Source organism: Salvelinus fontinalis, chromosome 10 (genome assembly GCF_029448725.1).
Source record: "Salvelinus fontinalis isolate EN_2023a chromosome 10, ASM2944872v1, whole genome shotgun sequence".
Taxonomy (NCBI): Eukaryota; Metazoa; Chordata; class Actinopteri; order Salmoniformes; family Salmonidae; genus Salvelinus; species Salvelinus fontinalis.
In genome coordinates, this window is record NC_074674.1 from 39,296,202 (window position 1) to 39,313,557 (window position 17,356).

The 17,356-nt window shown below is 48.8% G+C and overlaps 1 protein-coding gene across 9 annotated transcripts in view; it reads left to right on the forward strand.

The window, feature by feature from the left end:
• Positions 1 to 17,356, forward strand: part of synj1 (synaptojanin 1) — a 132,582-nt gene that overhangs the window by 52,253 nt on the left and 62,973 nt on the right. For 7 of the 9 annotated variants that reach the window (XM_055936786.1, XM_055936793.1, XM_055936791.1 and 4 more), the window contains exons 10-14: positions 6,146 to 6,227; positions 6,944 to 7,096; positions 13,319 to 13,484; positions 14,190 to 14,213; positions 15,597 to 15,788. In XM_055936786.1, the coding sequence (XP_055792761.1) occupies positions 6,146 to 6,227; positions 6,944 to 7,096; positions 13,319 to 13,484; positions 14,190 to 14,213; positions 15,597 to 15,788 (617 nt within the window). The remainder of the gene's footprint in view (positions 1 to 6,145; positions 6,228 to 6,943; positions 7,097 to 13,318; positions 13,485 to 14,189; positions 14,214 to 15,596; positions 15,789 to 17,356) is intronic. The other 2 variants (XM_055936789.1, XM_055936790.1) reach the window with 2 other exon arrangements.

Genomic DNA, 17,356 nt, shown 5'->3' on the forward strand with positions numbered 1-17,356 from the left:
CTGACCCTTAGTAAACTTTAGGATATTTGTTTTTACCAGATACAATGATATTTCACAATAAACAAATGAACTGACTTTCAACACGCTTATAAGGGAAGGGCACTCAACATGTAAGGAACTAACACAAATGAAATAAATAGTTAAGAACATTGTGGCAGCTGTTTTTCTTTTTGTTAAAACTTCAGTGCAGCTTTTGACATTTATTGTTCATATTTTGCTGCTGAAAAAAACAAATGTGTTTATTGCTTTAAATCCCCTGTTATTATTGTGGATAAAGAGTTACCTGTCTAACAGAACACTGAGGGTGTTCTCTAATGGAAGCCTCTCAAACATAATCCAGGTAGAATCAGGAATTCCCCAGGGCAGCTGTCTAGGCCCCCGTACCTCCAGGTAGAGTTTGCCAGACCTCCAGGTAGAGTTGACCTCCAGGTAGAGTTGACCTCCAGGTAGAGTTGACCTCCAGGTAGAGTTGACCTCCAGGTAGAGTTGACCTCCAGGTAGAGTTGACCTCCAGGTAGAGTTGACCTCCAGGTAGAGTTGACCTCCAGGTAGAGTTGACCTCCAGGTAGAGTTTGCCAGACCTCCAGGTAGAGTTTGCCAGACCTCCAGGTAGAGTTTGCCAGACCTCCAGGTAGAGTTTGCCAGACCTCCAGGTAGAGTTTGCCAGACCTCCAGGTAGAGTTTGCCAGACCTCCAGGTAGAGTTTGCCAGACCTCCAGGTAGAGTTTGCCAGACCTCCAGGTAGAGTTTGCCAGACCTCCAGGTAGAGTTTGCCAGACCTCCAGGTAGAGTTTGCCAGACCTCCAGGTAGAGTTTGCCAGACCTCCAGGTAGAGTTTGCCAGACCTCCAGGTAGAGTTTGCCAGACCTCCAGGTAGAGTTTGCCAGACCTCCAGGTAGAGTTTGCCAGACCTCCAGGTAGAGTTTGCCTGACCTCCAGGTAGAGTTTGCCTGACCTCCAGGTAGAGTTTGCCTGACCTCCAGGTAGAGTTTGCCTGACCTCCAGGTAGAGTTTGCCTGACCTCCAGGTAGAGTTTGCCTGACCTCCAGGTAGAGTTGACCTCCAGGTAGAGTTGACCTCCAGGTAGAGTTGACCTCCAGGTAGAGTTGACCTCCAGGTAGAGTTGACCTCCAGGTAGAGTTTGCCATACCTCCAGGTAGAGTTTGCCATACCTCCAGGTAGAGTTTGCCATACCTCCAGGTAGAGTTTGCCATACCTCCAGGTAGAGTTTGCCATACCTCCAGGTAGAGTTTGCCATACCTCCAGGTAGAGTTTGCCATACCTCCAGGTAGAGTTTGCCATACCTCCAGGTAGAGTTGACCTCCAGGTAGAGTTGACCTCCAGGTAGAGTTGACCTCCAGGTAGAGTTGACCTCCAGGTAGAGTTTGACCTCCAGGTAGAGTTTGACCTCCAGGTAGAGTTTGACCTCCAGGTAGAGTTTGACCTCCAGGTAGAGTTTGACCTCCAGGTAGAGTTTGACCTCCAGGTAGAGTTTGACCTCCAGGTAGAGTTTGACCTCCAGGTAGAGTTTGACCTCCAGGTAGAGTTTGACCTCCAGGTAGAGTTTGACCTCCAGGTAGAGTTTGACCTCCAGGTAGAGTTTGACCTCCAGGTAGAGTTTGACCTCCAGGTAGAGTTTGACCTCCCTCCAGGTAGAGTTTGACCTCCCTCCAGGTAGAGTTTGACCTCCCTCCAGGTAGAGTTTGACCTCCCTCCAGGTAGAGTTTGACCTCCCTCCAGGTAGAGTTTGACCTCCCTCCAGGTAGAGTTTGACCTCCCTCCAGGTAGAGTTGACCTCCCTCCAGGTAGAGTTGACCTCCAGGTAGAGTTTGACCTCCCTCCAGGTAGAGTTTGACATACCTCCAGGTAGAGTTTGTCTGACCTCCAGGTAGAGTTTGTCTGACCTCCAGGTAGAGTTCGGCATACCTCCAGGTAGAGTTCGGCATACCTCCAGGTAGAGTTCGGCATAGCTCCCAGGTAGAGTTCGGCATAGCTCCCAGGTAGAGTTCGGCATAGCTCCCAGGTAGAGTTCGGCATAGCTCCAGGTAGAGTTCGGCATAGCTCCCAGGTAGAGTTCGGCATAGCTCCCAGGTAGAGTTCGGCATAGCTCCCAGGTAGAGTTCGGCATAGCTCCCAGGTAGAGTTCGGCATAGCTCCCAGGTAGAGTTCGGCATAGCTCCAGGTAGAGTTCGGCATAGCTCCAGGTAGAGTTCGGCATAGCTCCCAGGTAGAGTTCGGCATAGCTCCCAGGTAGAGTTCGGCATAGCTCCCAGGTAGAGTTCGGCATAGCTCCCAGGTAGAGTTCGGCATAGCTCCCAGGTAGAGTTCGGCATAGCTCCCAGGTAGAGTTCGGCATAGCTCCCAGGTAGAGTTCGGCATAGCTCCCAGGTAGAGTTCGGCATAGCTCCCAGGTAGAGTTCGGCATAGCTCCCAGGTAGAGTTCGGCATAGCTCCCAGGTAGAGTTCGGCATAGCTCCCAGGTAGAGTTCGGCATAGCTCCCAGGTAGAGTTCGGCATAGCTCCCAGGTAGAGTTCGGCATAGCTCCCAGGTAGAGTTCGGCATAGCTCCCAGGTAGAGTTCGGCATAGCTCCCAGGTAGAGTTCGGCATAGCTCCCAGGTAGAGTTGACCTCCCAGGTAGAGTTTGCCATACCTCCAGGTAGAGTTTGCCATACCACCAGGTAGAGTTGACCTCCAGGTAGAGTTTGACATACCTCCAGGTAGAGTTTGACATACCTCCAGGTAGAGTTTGACATACCTCCAGGTAGAGTTTGACATACCTCCAGGTAGAGTTTGACATACCTCCAGATAGAGTTTGACAGACCTCCAGATAGAGTTTGACAGACCTCCAGGTAGAGTTGACCTCCAGGTAGAGTTTGCCAGACCTCCAGGTAGAGTTCGGCAGACCTCCAGGTAGAGTTGACCTCCCAGGTAGAGTTGACCTCCCAGGTAGAGTTGACCTCCCAGGTAGAGTTGACCTCCCAGGTAGAGTTTGACATACCTCCAGGTAGAGTTTGACAGACCTCCAGGTAGAGTTGACCTCCAGGTAGAGTTGGACAGACCTCCAGGTAGAGTTGGACAGACCTCCAGGTAGAGTTGGACAGACCTCCAGGTAGAGTTGGACATACCTCCAGGTAGAGTTGGACATACCTCCAGGTAGAGTTGGACATACCTCCAGGTAGAGTTGGACATACCTCCAGGTAGAGTTGGACATACCTCCAGGTAGAGTTGGACATACCTCCAGGTAGAGTTGGACATACCTCCAGGTAGAGTTGACCTCCAGGTAGAGTTTGACATACCTCCAGGTAGAGTTTGACATACCTCCAGGTAGAGTTTGACATACCTCCAGGTAGAGTTTGACATACCTCCAGGTAGAGTTGGACAGACCTCCAGGTAGAGTTGGACAGACCTCCAGGTAGAGTTGGACAGACCTCCAGGTAGAGTTGGATAGACCTCCAGGTAGAGTTGGACAGACCTCCAGGTAGAGTTGGACAGACCTCCAGGTAGAGTTGGACAGACCTCCAGGTAGAGTTGGACAGACCTCCAGGTAGAGTTGGACAGACCTCCAGGTAGAGTTGGACAGACCTCCAGGTAGAGTTGGACAGACCTCCAGGTAGAGTTGGACAGACCTCCAGGTAGAGTTGGACAGACCTCCAGGTAGAGTTGGACATACCTCCAGGTAGAGTTGGACATACCTCCAGGTAGAGTTGGACATACCTCCAGGTAGAGTTGGACATACCTCCAGGTAGAGTTGGACATACCTCCAGGTAGAGTTGGACATACCTCCAGGTAGAGTTGGACATACCTCCAGGTAGAGTTGGACATACCTCCAGGTAGAGTTGGACATACCTCCAGGTAGAGTTGGACATACCTCCAGGTAGAGTTCGCCAGACCTCCAGGTAGAGGTTGCCAGACCTCCAGGTAGAGTTTGACAGACCTCCAGGTAGAGTTGATCTCCAGGTAGAGTTGACCTCCAGGTAGAGTTGACCTCCAGGTAGAGTTTGCCAGACCTCAATAAGATAGTACTAAATATTTCCAAAACTAAAAGCGTTGTATTTGGGACAAACCATTCACTAAACCTCAACTAAAACTTGTAATGAATAATTGTCACGAGAATTTTCAATCCCAATGATAATAACTAATAATCAATAGCTTTGACCATCAATCAATCCCCGAGGTTAGTAAGACCATGGGTTTAATAATAATTAGTCAAAGACCCAGCTTATGCAAAAGGTCAGTACAGTTTATTAACAAGAACGTTCTCCAGTCCACAATACAAAGACATCCATTTTATAGCAACGCACATACTGACACACAAACAGTAGATATCCTACGCACATACTGACACACAAACAGTAGATATCCTACACACATACTTCCACACAAACAGTAGATATCCTACGCACATACTGACACACAAACAGTAGATATCCTACGCACATACTGACACACAAACAGTAGATATCCTACACACATACTTCCACACAAACAGTAGATATCCTACGCACATACTGACACACAAACAGTAGATATCCTACACACATACTTCCACACAAACAGTAGATATCCTACGCACATACTGACACACAAACAGTAGATATCCTACGCACATACTGACACACAAACAGTAGATATCCTACGCACATACTGACACACAAACAGTAGGTCTGCACCCAATCTTGCTCAGACAGTCTGTGTTTAAGATACTATACAGATATATTGTTTTACCCTAATTCTGACTAAACCTACACACATCATTAAGAATAATTTTATGATTCTAATCAATTTCATACAATTATATCGTTTCAGGGTGGAATATTCTAATCATTCATTTAAACATATAAATTCCATTAACAATAATGTGGCAATTGAACAAGTTGAGGTGACTAAACTTTTTGGTGTAACTCTGGATTGTAAACTGTCATGGTCAAAACATGTTGATACAACAGTAGCTAAGATGGGGGGAGAAGTCTGTCCGTAATAAATCACTGCTCTACCTTCTAAACAACACTGTACACAAGGCAGGTCCTACAGGCCCTAGTTCTGTCGCAGCTGGACGACTGTCCAGTCATATGGTCAAGTGTCACAAAAAGGGACGTAGGCAAATTACAGTTGACCCAGAACAGCAGTGCACCTGGCCCTTAAATATACACAGAGAACTAACATCAATGACATGCAAGTCAATCTCTCCTGGCTCAAAGTAGAGGAGAGATTGACATGCATCACTACTTGTCTTTGTGAACGGTATTGACATGTTGAAAGTACCGAGTCTGTCTGTTCATAAGACAGGCACACAGATCAGACATCCATAGATACCACACAAGACTTGTCAGCAGAGGTCCCTTCACAGTCTCCATGTCCAGAACAGACATCCACATCAAGTCACTAAAGCGAGCAGGTTTAAAAAAAAATATATGTTTTACACAACACGGACTGTGAAGAGCCACACACATTCTAACACACACACACACACACACACACACACACACACACACACACATTGTAATTCTGTGGTATTGTGGATTTGATATTGTAGTAATGTCTTGTATAATGTTATGGGTTATTGATGATGTAGGCTGTTGTTTTTTTGTTTAAACACTGTTTGGACCTGAAGAAGAGTTGCCTTGACAGCAGCTAATGGGGAAGAGTTGCCTTGACAGCAGCTAATGGGGAAGAGTTGCCTTGACAGCAGCTAATGGGGAAGAGTTGCCTTGACAGCAGCTAATGGGGAAGAGTTGCCTTGACAGCAGCTAATGGGGAAGAGTTGCCGTGGCAGCAGCTAATGGGGAAGAGTTGCCTTGACAGCAGCTAATGGGGAAGAGTTGCCGTGGCAGCAGCTAATGGGGAAGAGTTGCCGTGGCAGCAGCTAATGGGGAAGAGTTGTCTTGGCAGCAGCTAATGGGGAAGAGTTGCCTTGGCAGCAGCTAATGGGGAAGAGGTGCCTTGGCAACAGCTAATGGGGAAGAAGTGCCTTGGCAGCAGCTAATGGGGAAGAGTTGCCTTGGCAGCAGCTAATGGGGAAGAGTTGCCTTGGCAACAGCTAATGGGGATCCTAATAAATCCTCAACTCTCTTCTCCTCCTCCTCCTCCTCTCCTCCTCCTCCTCCCGTCCTCCTCCTCCTCCTCTCCTCCTCCTCCTCTCCCAGGTCTCAGAGTGGTACCCTCAGGACCAACTGTCTAGACTGTCTAGACAGAACCAACAGTGTCCAGGCCTACTTCGCTTTGGAGGTGAGACACACACATTCAGTCTCACACAGGGACTTTAAGTTAATGGATCTTTATTTTAAGAAGTTCCTCTGTGACATGAATGTGTAGCTGGCAAAGCATGAATCATATTCGAGGAGTCTCCTACCCTGACTCTCTACCCTCACTCCATCCCTCCTTTCTACTTCTTGTCTCCTCCCGGTCTCCGTGTCTCTCTCCTCTACCGCTTCTCTCCTCCTCCTCCCTCTCAACGTCTTCTCTTCCCCCTAATCGACCTTTCTCCTCCTTCCTCTCGCTCTCCTCCCTCTCTCCTCCTCCTCCCTCTCCCTCTCCTCCCTCTCCCTCTCCTCCCTCCCTCCTCTCCATTCCTCTCCTCCTCCTCGCTCTCCTCTCTCCTCCTCCCTCTCGCTCTCCTCCTCCCTCCCTCGCTCTCCTCCTCCCTCCCTCGCTCTCCTCCTCCCTCCCTCGCTCTCCTCCTCCCTCCCTCTCTCTCCTCCTCCCTCCCTCTCTCCTCCTCCTCCTCCCTCTCTCTCCTCCTCCCTCTCCCTCTCCTCCTCCTCCCTTCCTCTCCTCCTCATTCCTCTCCTCCCTCTCCATCTCCTCCCTCTCTCCTCCTCCTCCCTTCCTCTCCTCCTCATTCCTCTCCTCCATCTCCTCCCTCTCTCCATCTCCTCCCTCTCTCCTCCTCCTCCCTCTCTCCTCCTCCCTCTCCTCCTCCCTCTCCCCCTCTCCTCCCCTAGATGTTACCTAAACAGTTAGAGGACATGGGTCTGACAGAGAAGCCCCAGCTGGTAGCCAGGTTTCAGGAAGTGTTCAGGTCCATGTGGACGGTTAACGGAGACTCGGTCAGCAAGATCTACGCTGGGACCGGAGCCCTGGACGGAAAGGCTAAGGTAGAAGAATACACACACACACACACACACACACACCAATATCTACTCTGGGTCTAGAGCCCTGGACGGAAAGGCCAAGGTAGAATACATACTAACACCATGTAGACTAGATGTGTGTGCCTCTGTCTCTTAACTCCTGTATGTGTGTGTGTGCTATCTTCCCCTTTTTGCTGTCCTCTGGACCTCTCTACCTGTTGGGTAAGTTGACGATCCAGTCACTGTCCTACCTTTTACCTGTATCCTGGATCTATTCCTATCTGGATCTTTGTTGAGCGTCTAGTGGTGATGGTGTCCTCGTGGGGGGGGGGGGGGGGGGGGGGGGGGGGGGGAGGGTCTGTGTGTCTTCTGTCAAATCAAATGTTATTGGTTCGAGTACATATATTTTGCAGATGTTATCGCAGGTGCTGCGAAATGCTTGTGTTTCTAGCTCCAACAGTACAGTAGTACCCAATGCTTGTGTTTCTAGCTCCAACAGTACAGTAATATCTAACTAAATGCTTGTGTTTCTAGCTCCAACAGTACAGTAATATCTAACTAAATGCTTGTGTTTCTAGCTCCAACAGTACAGTAGTATCTAACTAAATGCTTGTGTTTCTAGCTCCAACAGTACAGTAGTATCTAACTAAATGCTTGTGTTTCTAGCTCCAACAGTACAGTAATATCTAACTAAATGCTTGTGTTTCTAGCTCCAACAGTACAGTAGTATCTAACTAAATGCTTGTGTTTCTAGCTCCAACAGTGCAGTAATATCTAGATAAATGCTTGTGTTTCTAGCTCCAACAGTGCAGTAATATCTAGATAAATGCTTGTGTTTCTAGCTCCAACAGTACAGTAATATCTAGATAAATGCTTGTCTTACTAGCTCCAACAGTGCAGTAGTATCTAACGATATAAAACAATACACACAAATCATAAAAATAAAAATTAATGAAGAAATATAGAAATATTAGAATAAGCAATGTCAGAGTTCGGAATATAAATGTGTATTGACAGTATATGAATAGAAAAGGTGTGGACAGCAGTAGTTATATAGGATGAACCAGGACTAGAATACAGTATATACATATGAAGAGGGTAAAACAGTATGTAAACATTATTAAAGTGACCAGTGATTCCATGTCTATGTATATAGGGCAACAGTCTCTAATGTGCAGGGTAAAGTACCAGGTGGTAGCCAGCTAGTAACAGTGACTACGTTCAGGGTACTGGGTGGAGGCTGGCTAGTAACAGTGACTACGTTCAGGGTACTGGGTGGAGGCCGGCTAGTAACAGTGACTACGTTCAGGGCAGGGTACTGGGTGGAGGCCGGCTAGTAACAGTGACTACGTTCAGGGTACTGGGTGGAGGCTGGCTAATAACAGTGACTAAGTTCAGGGTACTGGGTGGAGGCTGGCTAATAACAGTGACTAAGTTCAGGGTACTGGGTGGAGGCCGGCTAATAACAGTGACTAAGTTCAGTGTACTGGGTGGAGGCTGGCTAATAACAGTGACTAAGTTCAGGGTACTGGGTGGAGGCTGGCTAATAACAGTGACTAAGTTCAGGGTACTGGGTGGAGGCTGGCTAGTAACAGTGACTAAGTTCAGGGTACTGGGTGGAGGCTGGCTAATAACAGTGACTACGTTCAGGGCAGGGTACTGGGTGGAGGCCGGCTAGTAACAGTGACTAAGGATCAGGGCAGGGTACTGGGTGGAGGCTGGCTAGTAACAGTGTCTACGTTCAGGGCAGGGTACTGGGTGGAGGCTGGCTAGTAACAGTGACTACGTTCAGGGTACTGGGTGGAGGCTGGCTAGTAACAGTGACTACGTTCAGGGTACTGGGTGGAGGCCGGCTAATAACAGTGACTAAGTTCAGGGTACTGGGTGGAGGCCGGCTAGTAACAGTGACTAAGTTCAGGGCAGGGTACTGGGTGGAGGCCGGCTAGTAACAGTGACTACGTTCAGGGTACTGGGTGGAGGCTGGCTAGTAACAGTGACTACGTTCAGGGTACTGGGTGGAGGCCGGCTAATAACAGTGACTAAGTTCAGGGTACTGGGTGGAGGCCGGCTAGTAACAGTGACTATGTTCAGGGCAGGGTACTGGGTGGAGGCCGGCTAGCAACAGTGACTAAGTTCAGGGCAGGGTACTGGGTGGAGGCTGGCTAGTAACAGTGACTACGTTCAGGGTACTGGGTGGAGGCCGGCTAATAACAGTGACTAAGTTCAGGGTACTGGGTGGAGGCCGGCTAGTAACAGTGACTAAGTTCAGGGCAGGGTACTGGGTGGAGGCCGGCTAGCAACAGTGACTAAGTTCAGGGCAGGGTACTGGGTGGAGGCCGGCTAGTAACAGTGACTAAGTTCAGGGCAGGGTACTGGGTGGAGGCCGGCTAGCAACAGTGACTAAGTTCAGGGCAGGGTACTGGGTGGAGGCTGGCTAGTAACAGTGACTAAGGATCAGGGCAGGGTACTGGGTGGAGGCTGGCTAGTAACAGTGACTAAGTTCAGGGTACTGGGTGGAGGCCGGCTAGTAACAGTGACTAAGTTCAGGGCAGGGTACTGGGTGGAGGCCGGCTAGCAACAGTGACTAAGTTCAGGGCAGGGTACTGGGTGGAGGCTGGCTAGTAACAGTGACTAAGGATCAGGGCAGGGTACTGGGTGGAGGCCGGCTAGTAACAGTGACTAAGTTCAGGGCAGGGTACTGGGTGGAGGCTGTCTAGTAACAGTGACTAAGTTCAGGGTACTGGGTGGAGGCCGGCTAGTAACAGTGACTAAGTTCAGGGCAGGGTACTGGGTGGAGGCCGGCTAGCAACAGTGACTAAGTTCAGGGCAGGGTACTGGGTGGAGGCTGGCTAGTAACAGTGACTAAGTTCAGGGCAGGGTACTGGGTGGAGGCCGGCTAGTAACAGTGACTAAGTTCAGGGCAGGGTACTGGGTGGAGGCTGGCTAGTAACAGTGACTAAGTTCAGGGTACTGGGTGGAGGCCGGCTAGTAACAGTGACTAAGTTCAGGGCAGGGTACTGGGTGGAGGCTGGCTAGTAACAGTGACTAAGTTCAGGACAGGGTACTGGGTGGAGGCTGGCTAGTAACAGTGACTAAGTTCAGGGCAGGGTACTGGGTGGAGGCCAGCTAGTAACAGTGACTACGTTCAGGGTACTGGGTGGAGGCCAGCTAGTAACAGTGACTACGTTCAGGGTACTGGGTGGAGGCCGGCTAATAACAGTGACTACGTTCAGGGTACTGGGTGGAGGCTGGCTAGTAACAGTGACTAAGTTCAGGGCAGGGTACTGGGTGGAGGCCAGCTAGTAACAGTGACTACGTTCAGGGTACTGGGTGGAGGCCGGCTAGTAACAGTGACTAAGTTCAGTGTACTGGGTGGAGGCCGGCTAGTAACAGTGACTACGTTCAGGGTACTGGGTGGAGGCCGGCTAGTAACAGTGACTACGTTCAGGGTACTGGGTGGAGGCCGGCTAATAACAGTGACTACGTTCAGGGTACTGGGTGGAGGCCGGCTAGTAACAGTGACTACGTTCAGGGTACTGGGTGGAGGCCGGCTAATAACAGTGACTACGTTCAGGGTACTGGGTGGAGGCCGGCTAGTAACAGTGACTAAGGATCAGGGCAGGGTACTGGGTGGAGGCTGGCTAGTAACAGTAACTAAGGTTCAGGGCAGGGTACTGGGTGGAGGCTGGCTAGTAACAGTAACTAAGGTTCAGGGCAGGGTACTGGGTGGAGGCCGGTTAGTAACAGTGACTAAGGTTCAGGGCAGGGTACTGGGTGGAGGCTGGCTAGTAACAGTGACTAAGGTTCAGGGCAGGGTACTGGGTGGAGGCTGGCTAGTAACAGTGACTAAGGTTCAGGGCAGGGTACTGGGTGGAGGCCGGCTAGTAACAGTGACTAAGGTTCAGGGCAGGGTACTGGGTGGAGGCCGGCTAGCAACAGTGACTAAGTTCAGGGCAGGGTACTGGGTGGAGGCTGGCTAGTAACAGTGACTAAGGTTCAGGGCAGGGTACTGGGTGGAGGCCGGCTAGCAACAGCGACTAAGTTCAGGGCAGGGTACTGGGTGGAGGCTGGCTAGTAACAGTGACTAAGGTTCAGGGCAGGGTACTGGGTGGAGGCTGGCTAGTAACAGTGACTAAGGTTCAGGGCAGGGTACTGGGTGGAGGCTGGTCAGTAACAGTGACTAAGGATCAGGGCAGGGTACTGGGTGGAGGCTGGCTAGTAACAGTGACTAAGGTTCAGGGCAGGGTACTGGGTGGAGGCCGGCTAGTAACAGTGACTAAGGTTCAGGGCAGCGTACTGGGTGGAGGCTGGCTAGTAACAGTGACTAAGGTTCAGGGCAGGGTACTGGGTGGAGGCCGGCTAGTAACAGTGACTAAGTTCAGGGCATGGTACCGGGTAGTAGCCGGCTAATAACAGTGACTAAGTTCAGGGTACTGGGTGGAGGCTGGCTAGTGGTGACTGTTTAATGTAATATAATAATGTAATATAACAACATATAATATAATATAACACCATATAATATAATATAACACCATGTAATGTAACGTAATATAACGTAATATAACACCATGTAATATAACACCATGTAATATAATGGAATATAACAACATATAATGTATAATGTAGTTAAGGTTTTGTTGAGCAGCTAATTAGTAGAATCAGGTGTGTTAAATTAGGGTTGGACTGTAAACCTACAGGACAGTAGATCTCCAGGAAGAGGGTTGGACTGAAAACCTACAGGACGGTAGATCTCCAGGAAGAGGATTGGGCTGTAAACCTACAGGACAGTAGATCTCCAGGAAGAGGGTTGGACTGAAAACCTACAGGACAGTAGATCTCCAGGAAGAGGGTTGGACTGATAACCTACAGGACAGTAGATCTCCAGGAAGAGGGTTGGACTGTAAACCTACAGGACAGTAGATCTCCAGGAAGAGGGTTGGACTGATAACCTACAGGACAGTAGATCTCCAGGAAGAGGGTTGGACTGTAAACCTACAGGACAGTAGATCTCCAGGAAGAGGGTTGGACTGAAAACCTACAGGACAGTAGATCTCCAGGAAGAGGGTTGGACTGATAACCTACAGGACAGTAGATCTCCAGGAAGAGGGTTGGACTGTAAACCTACAGGACAGTAGATCTCCAGGAAGAGGGTTGGACTGATAACCTACAGGACAGTAGATCTCCAGGAAGAGGGTTGGACTGTAAACCTACAGGACAGTAGATCTCCAGGAAGAGGGTTAGACTGATAACCTACAGGACAGTAGATCTCCAGGAAGAGGGTTAGACTGATAACCTACAGGACAGTAGATCTCCAGGAAGAGGGTTGGACTGAAAACCTACAGGACAGTAGATCTCCAGGAAGAGGGTTGGACTGTAAACCTACAGGACAGTAGATCTCCAGGAAGAGGGTTGGACTGTAAACCTACAGGACAGTAGATCTCCAGGAAGAGGATTGGGCTGTAAACCTACAGGACAGTAGATCTCCAGGAAGACGATTGGGCTGTAAACCTACAGGACAGTAGATCTCCAGGAAGAGGATTGGGCTGTCCTGCTTTAAGTGAATGACCAGTGGTTGTCACATTATTATATGGTGGTTAAATGACCGCTCAGTCATCACCACGTAAAGGACCAGGCGATCATGATTACTGGGAGAAGTCTGTTGGATAAATAAAAAAAAATGAATGTATGAATCAATGTGTGTATTTGTGGCGTTAAGGTCCTGTCATTCTGACTTGTGATCACTCTTGATTTATCAAGTATTCCTGATTTACCGACATAAACCAATCTGGGATATTTTCTTTGTCCTTAATTCTACATGTTCTGTGTTGTGCTGATGACGGGAAAATAGTATTCTCCTTTTTCCTGGTGATGTTCCAAGATGGTGGGTGTAGTTGTGTAGTATGTGTGTCAGTATACAGTGAAGTACTCATCTCTCTCTCTCCTTCTCTCTCTCTCTCGCCCTCTGTCTCTCTCTCGCTGTCTCTCTCGCCCTCTGTCTCTCTCTCTCTTTCACGCCCTCTGTCTCTCTGTCTCTCTCTCGCTGTCTCTCTGTCTCTCTCACTCTCTCTCGCCCTCTCTCGTCTCTCTCTGTCTCTGTCTCTCTCTCTCGCTGTTACTCTGTCTCTCTCTCTGTCTCTCTCTCTCTCTCTCTCTCTCTCTCGCACTCTCCTCTCTCTCTCTCTGTCTCTCTCTCTCGCTGTTACTCTGTCTCTCTCTATGTCTCTCTCTCTCTCTCTGTCTGTCCAGGGGGGTAAGTTGAAGGACGGTGCTCGCTCTGTGACCAGAACCATCCAGAATAACTTCTTTGACAGTTCAAAGCAGGAGGCCATCGACATCCTCCGACTGGGTTCAACACTGAACAGTGACCTGGCAGACAAGGCCCGGGCCCTGCTCACCACGTCCAGTCTTTACGGTAATACCACACACTGCTCACCACGTCCAGTCTTTACGGTAATACCACACACTGCTCACCACCTCCAGTCTTTACGGTAATACCACACACTGCTCTCCACCTCCAGTCTTTACGGTAATAGCACATACTGCTCACCACGTCCAGTCTTTACGGTAATACCACGTACTGCTCACCACCTCCAGTCTTTACGGTAATACCACACACTGCTCACCACGTCCAGTCTTTATGGTAATACCACACACTGCTCTCCACCTCCAGTCTTTACGGTAATACCACGCACTGCTCACCACCTCCAGTCTTTACGGTAATACAGGAATATCCTAATGAGACCCACATAATGGGGATGAAAGGAGTTTCCTCTATCTAGCTTGTTTAACTCCTAGTGTACATCCAAAATGGCACCCTATTCCCTACATAGTGCACTACTTTCAACCAGATCCTATAGATTGGTAGTGCACTATGTAGGGAATAGGGTGCCATTTTGGGAAGTAGCCCTAGCTAGCGGTGTAATCTTCCTGAGACGGCCCTCTCTGTCGAGGGGCAGATTAAACCTGTGTCACACTGCTGCTGCTACTGCGAAGACTGGTCGCCTGGTCTGATAACACACACAGTGACTCTAATGCTGTTATCTGTTTAACCGTTACTTAACCCCTCTACATCCATCCCTCTCTCCCTCTTTCTCTCTCTTGCCTACGCTCACGCTAGTCACTGAGCCTATCTTACAATCAGGTACAGTAGAACGGGTCAGACGTGTGTGTGTGTGTGTGTGTGTGTGTGTGTGTGTGTGTGTGTGTGTGTGTGTGTGTGTGTGTGTGTGTGTGTGTGTGTGTGTGTGTGTGTGTGTGTGTGTGTGTGTGTGTGTGTGTGTGTGTGTGTGTGTGTGTGTGAGCAAACTATACATAATTGGATGTCTGGTCTGATGTGTTTATAGTTGTTAATTCCTCCTTTGTAGCTTCCTCCGTGTATTTCTTCCTTGTTTAATCATGGCGCATCGTTTCAGTAGTTTTGTGTTCCTAGTGATCCCCTGTGCTTGTGTTGATTCCCCCAGATTACTTCACTTCATTATTTATGGACTCAATTTCAGGAAGTACACTGACATTCTCATTCAAATTGTCTTCATAGCCTTTCGATGAGGGGGAAAATTGGAATTTGGTTTACTTTCTGAATTGAAATGGAATTGCCCCCAACCCTGTTCACCAAGCCATGAATGTATTTGTGGCAAAAGCCTTGGTCATGTTTTATGTTACGGTCCCATTTGTTACTCGCCCTGGGTAGTCGTTCTGTCTGCCTGGTACGAACTTCAGATAATGTTGCTACCAGGATTTTGACATTTAATTCCTCAGTAAAAGTCTGGGATATAATGGACTGTGAAATAAAGCGTAACCAAGACTTATTTATTTACCTGTCCCAGTTCCTGACATTCTTTTTCATATTTATTTACCTGTCCCAGTTCCTGACATTCTTTTTCATGTGTATTTACCTGTCCCAGTTCCTGACATTCTTTTTCATATTTATTTGCCTGTCCCAGTTCCTGACATTCTTTTTCATATTTATTTGCCTGTCCCAGTTCCTGACATTCTTTTTCATATTTATTTACCTGTCCCAGTTCCTGACATCCTTTTTCATATTTAACTACCTGTCCCAGTTCCTGACATTCTTTTTATTTATAGACCTTGTGTACTTTTTTTTCAATCTTCTGAACTCTTCCAATGGTCTCTCTCTCTCTCTCTCTCTCTCTCTCTCTCCCTCCCTCCCTCCCTCCCTCCCTCCCTCCCTTCCCTCTCCCTCCGTCCCTCCCTCCCTTTCCTCTCATCCCTCCCTCCATTTCCTCTCATCCCTCCCTCCCTCTCTCTCTCCCTTTCCTCTCATCTCTCTCTCCCTCCCTCTCTCTCTCTCTCCCTTTCCTCTCATCTCTCTCTCCCTCCCTCTCTCTCTCTCTCCCTTTCCTCTCATCTCTCTCTCTCCCGTTCCTCTCATCTCTCTCTCTCCCTCCATTTCCTCTCATCCCTCCCTCCCTTTCCTCTCATCCCTCCCTCCCTTTCCTCTCATCCCTCCCTCTCTCTCCCTCCATCACCTTCCTCTTCCTCTCTAACACGGTCTCCTCTCCCCCAGCCTCTCCCAGAGTTCTACTGGGAATGTGTCAGAACCACCAGAAATACACGCGTCCCAAACAGATCAGGGTGTCAGTGGGTACGTGGAACGTCAACGGGGGCAAACAGTTCCGCAGCATCGCCTTCCGCAACCAGACCCTCAACGATTGGCTGCTGGACGCTCCGATGAAGGCCGGACTCCCAGAGTTCCAGGGTGAGGAACTTTCAGTTGAAGGAGAAGATGGGTTTGTCCCCCTAAAGTGGTTGATCAGGACAGCGTTTTCTCAGTTGTGTTGTATCCCTGGACTAGTTCACCTTGATTCATCTAGTCATGGTGCTGTGGCCCTGTGAACTAATTCACCTTGATTCATCTAGTCATGGTGCTGTAGCCCTGTGATCTAGTTCACCTTGATTCATCTAGTCATGGTGCTGTGGCCCTGTGAACTAGTTCACCTTGATTCATCTAGTCATGGTGCTGTGGCCCTGTGAACTAGTTCACCTTGATTCATCTAGTCATGGTGCTGTGGCCCTGTGAACTAGTTCACCTTGATTCATCTAGTCATGGTGCTGTGGCCCTGTGAACTAGTTCACCTTGATTCATCTAGTCATGGTGCTGTGGCCCTGTGATCTAGTTCACCTTGATTCATCTAGTCATGGTGCTGTGGCCCTGTGAACTAGTTCACCTTGATTCATCTAGTCATGGTGCTGTGGCCCTGTGAACTAGTTCACCTTGATTCATCTAGTCATGGTGCTGTGGCCCTGTGAACTAGTTCACCTTGATTCATCTAGTCATGGTGCTGTGGCCCTGTGAACTAGTTCACCTTGATTCATCTAGTCATGGTGCTGTGGCCCTGTGAACTAGTTCACCTTGATTCATCTAGTCATGGTGTTGTATCCCTGGACTAGTTCACCTTGATTCATCTAGTCATGGTGCTGTGGCCCTGTGAACTAGTTCACCTTGATTCATCTAGTCATGGTGCTGTAGCCCTGTGGACTAGTTCACCTTGATTCATCTAGTCATGGTGCTGTGGATGAGGAGTTGTTCACCTTGATTCATCTAGTCATGGTGCTGTGGCCCTGTGAACTAGTTCACCTTGATTCATCTAGTCATGGTGCTGTATCCCTGAACTAGTTCACCTTGATTCATCTAGTCATGGTGCTGTAGCCCTGTGAACTAGTTCACCTTGATTCATCTAGTCATGGTGCTGTGGCCCTGTGAACTAATTCACCTTGATTCATCTAGTCATGGTGTTGAGGATGAGGAGTTGTTCACCTTGATTCATCTAGTCATGGTGCTGTGGCCCTGTGAACTAATTCACCTTGATTCATCTAGTCATGGTGCTGTAGCCCTGTGAACTAGTTCACCTTGATTCATCTAGTCATGGTGCTGTAGCCCTGGACTAGTTCACCTTGATTCATCTAGTCATGGTACTGTGGCCCTGTGAACTAGTTCACCTTGATTCATCTAGTCATGGTGCTGTAGCCCTGTGAACTAGTTCACCTTGATTCATCTAGTCATGGTACTGTGGCCCTGTGAACTAGTTCACCTTGATTCATCTAGTCATGGTGCTGTAGCCCTGTGAACTAGTTCACCTTGATTCATCTAGTCATGGTGCTGTATCCCTGGACTAGTTCACCTTGATTCATCTAGTCATGGTGCTGTGGCCCTGTGAACTAGTTCACCTTGATTCATCTAGTCATGGTGTTGAGGATGAGGAGTTGTTCACCTTGATTCATCTAGTCATGGTGTTGAGGATGAGGAGTTGTTCACCTTGATTCATC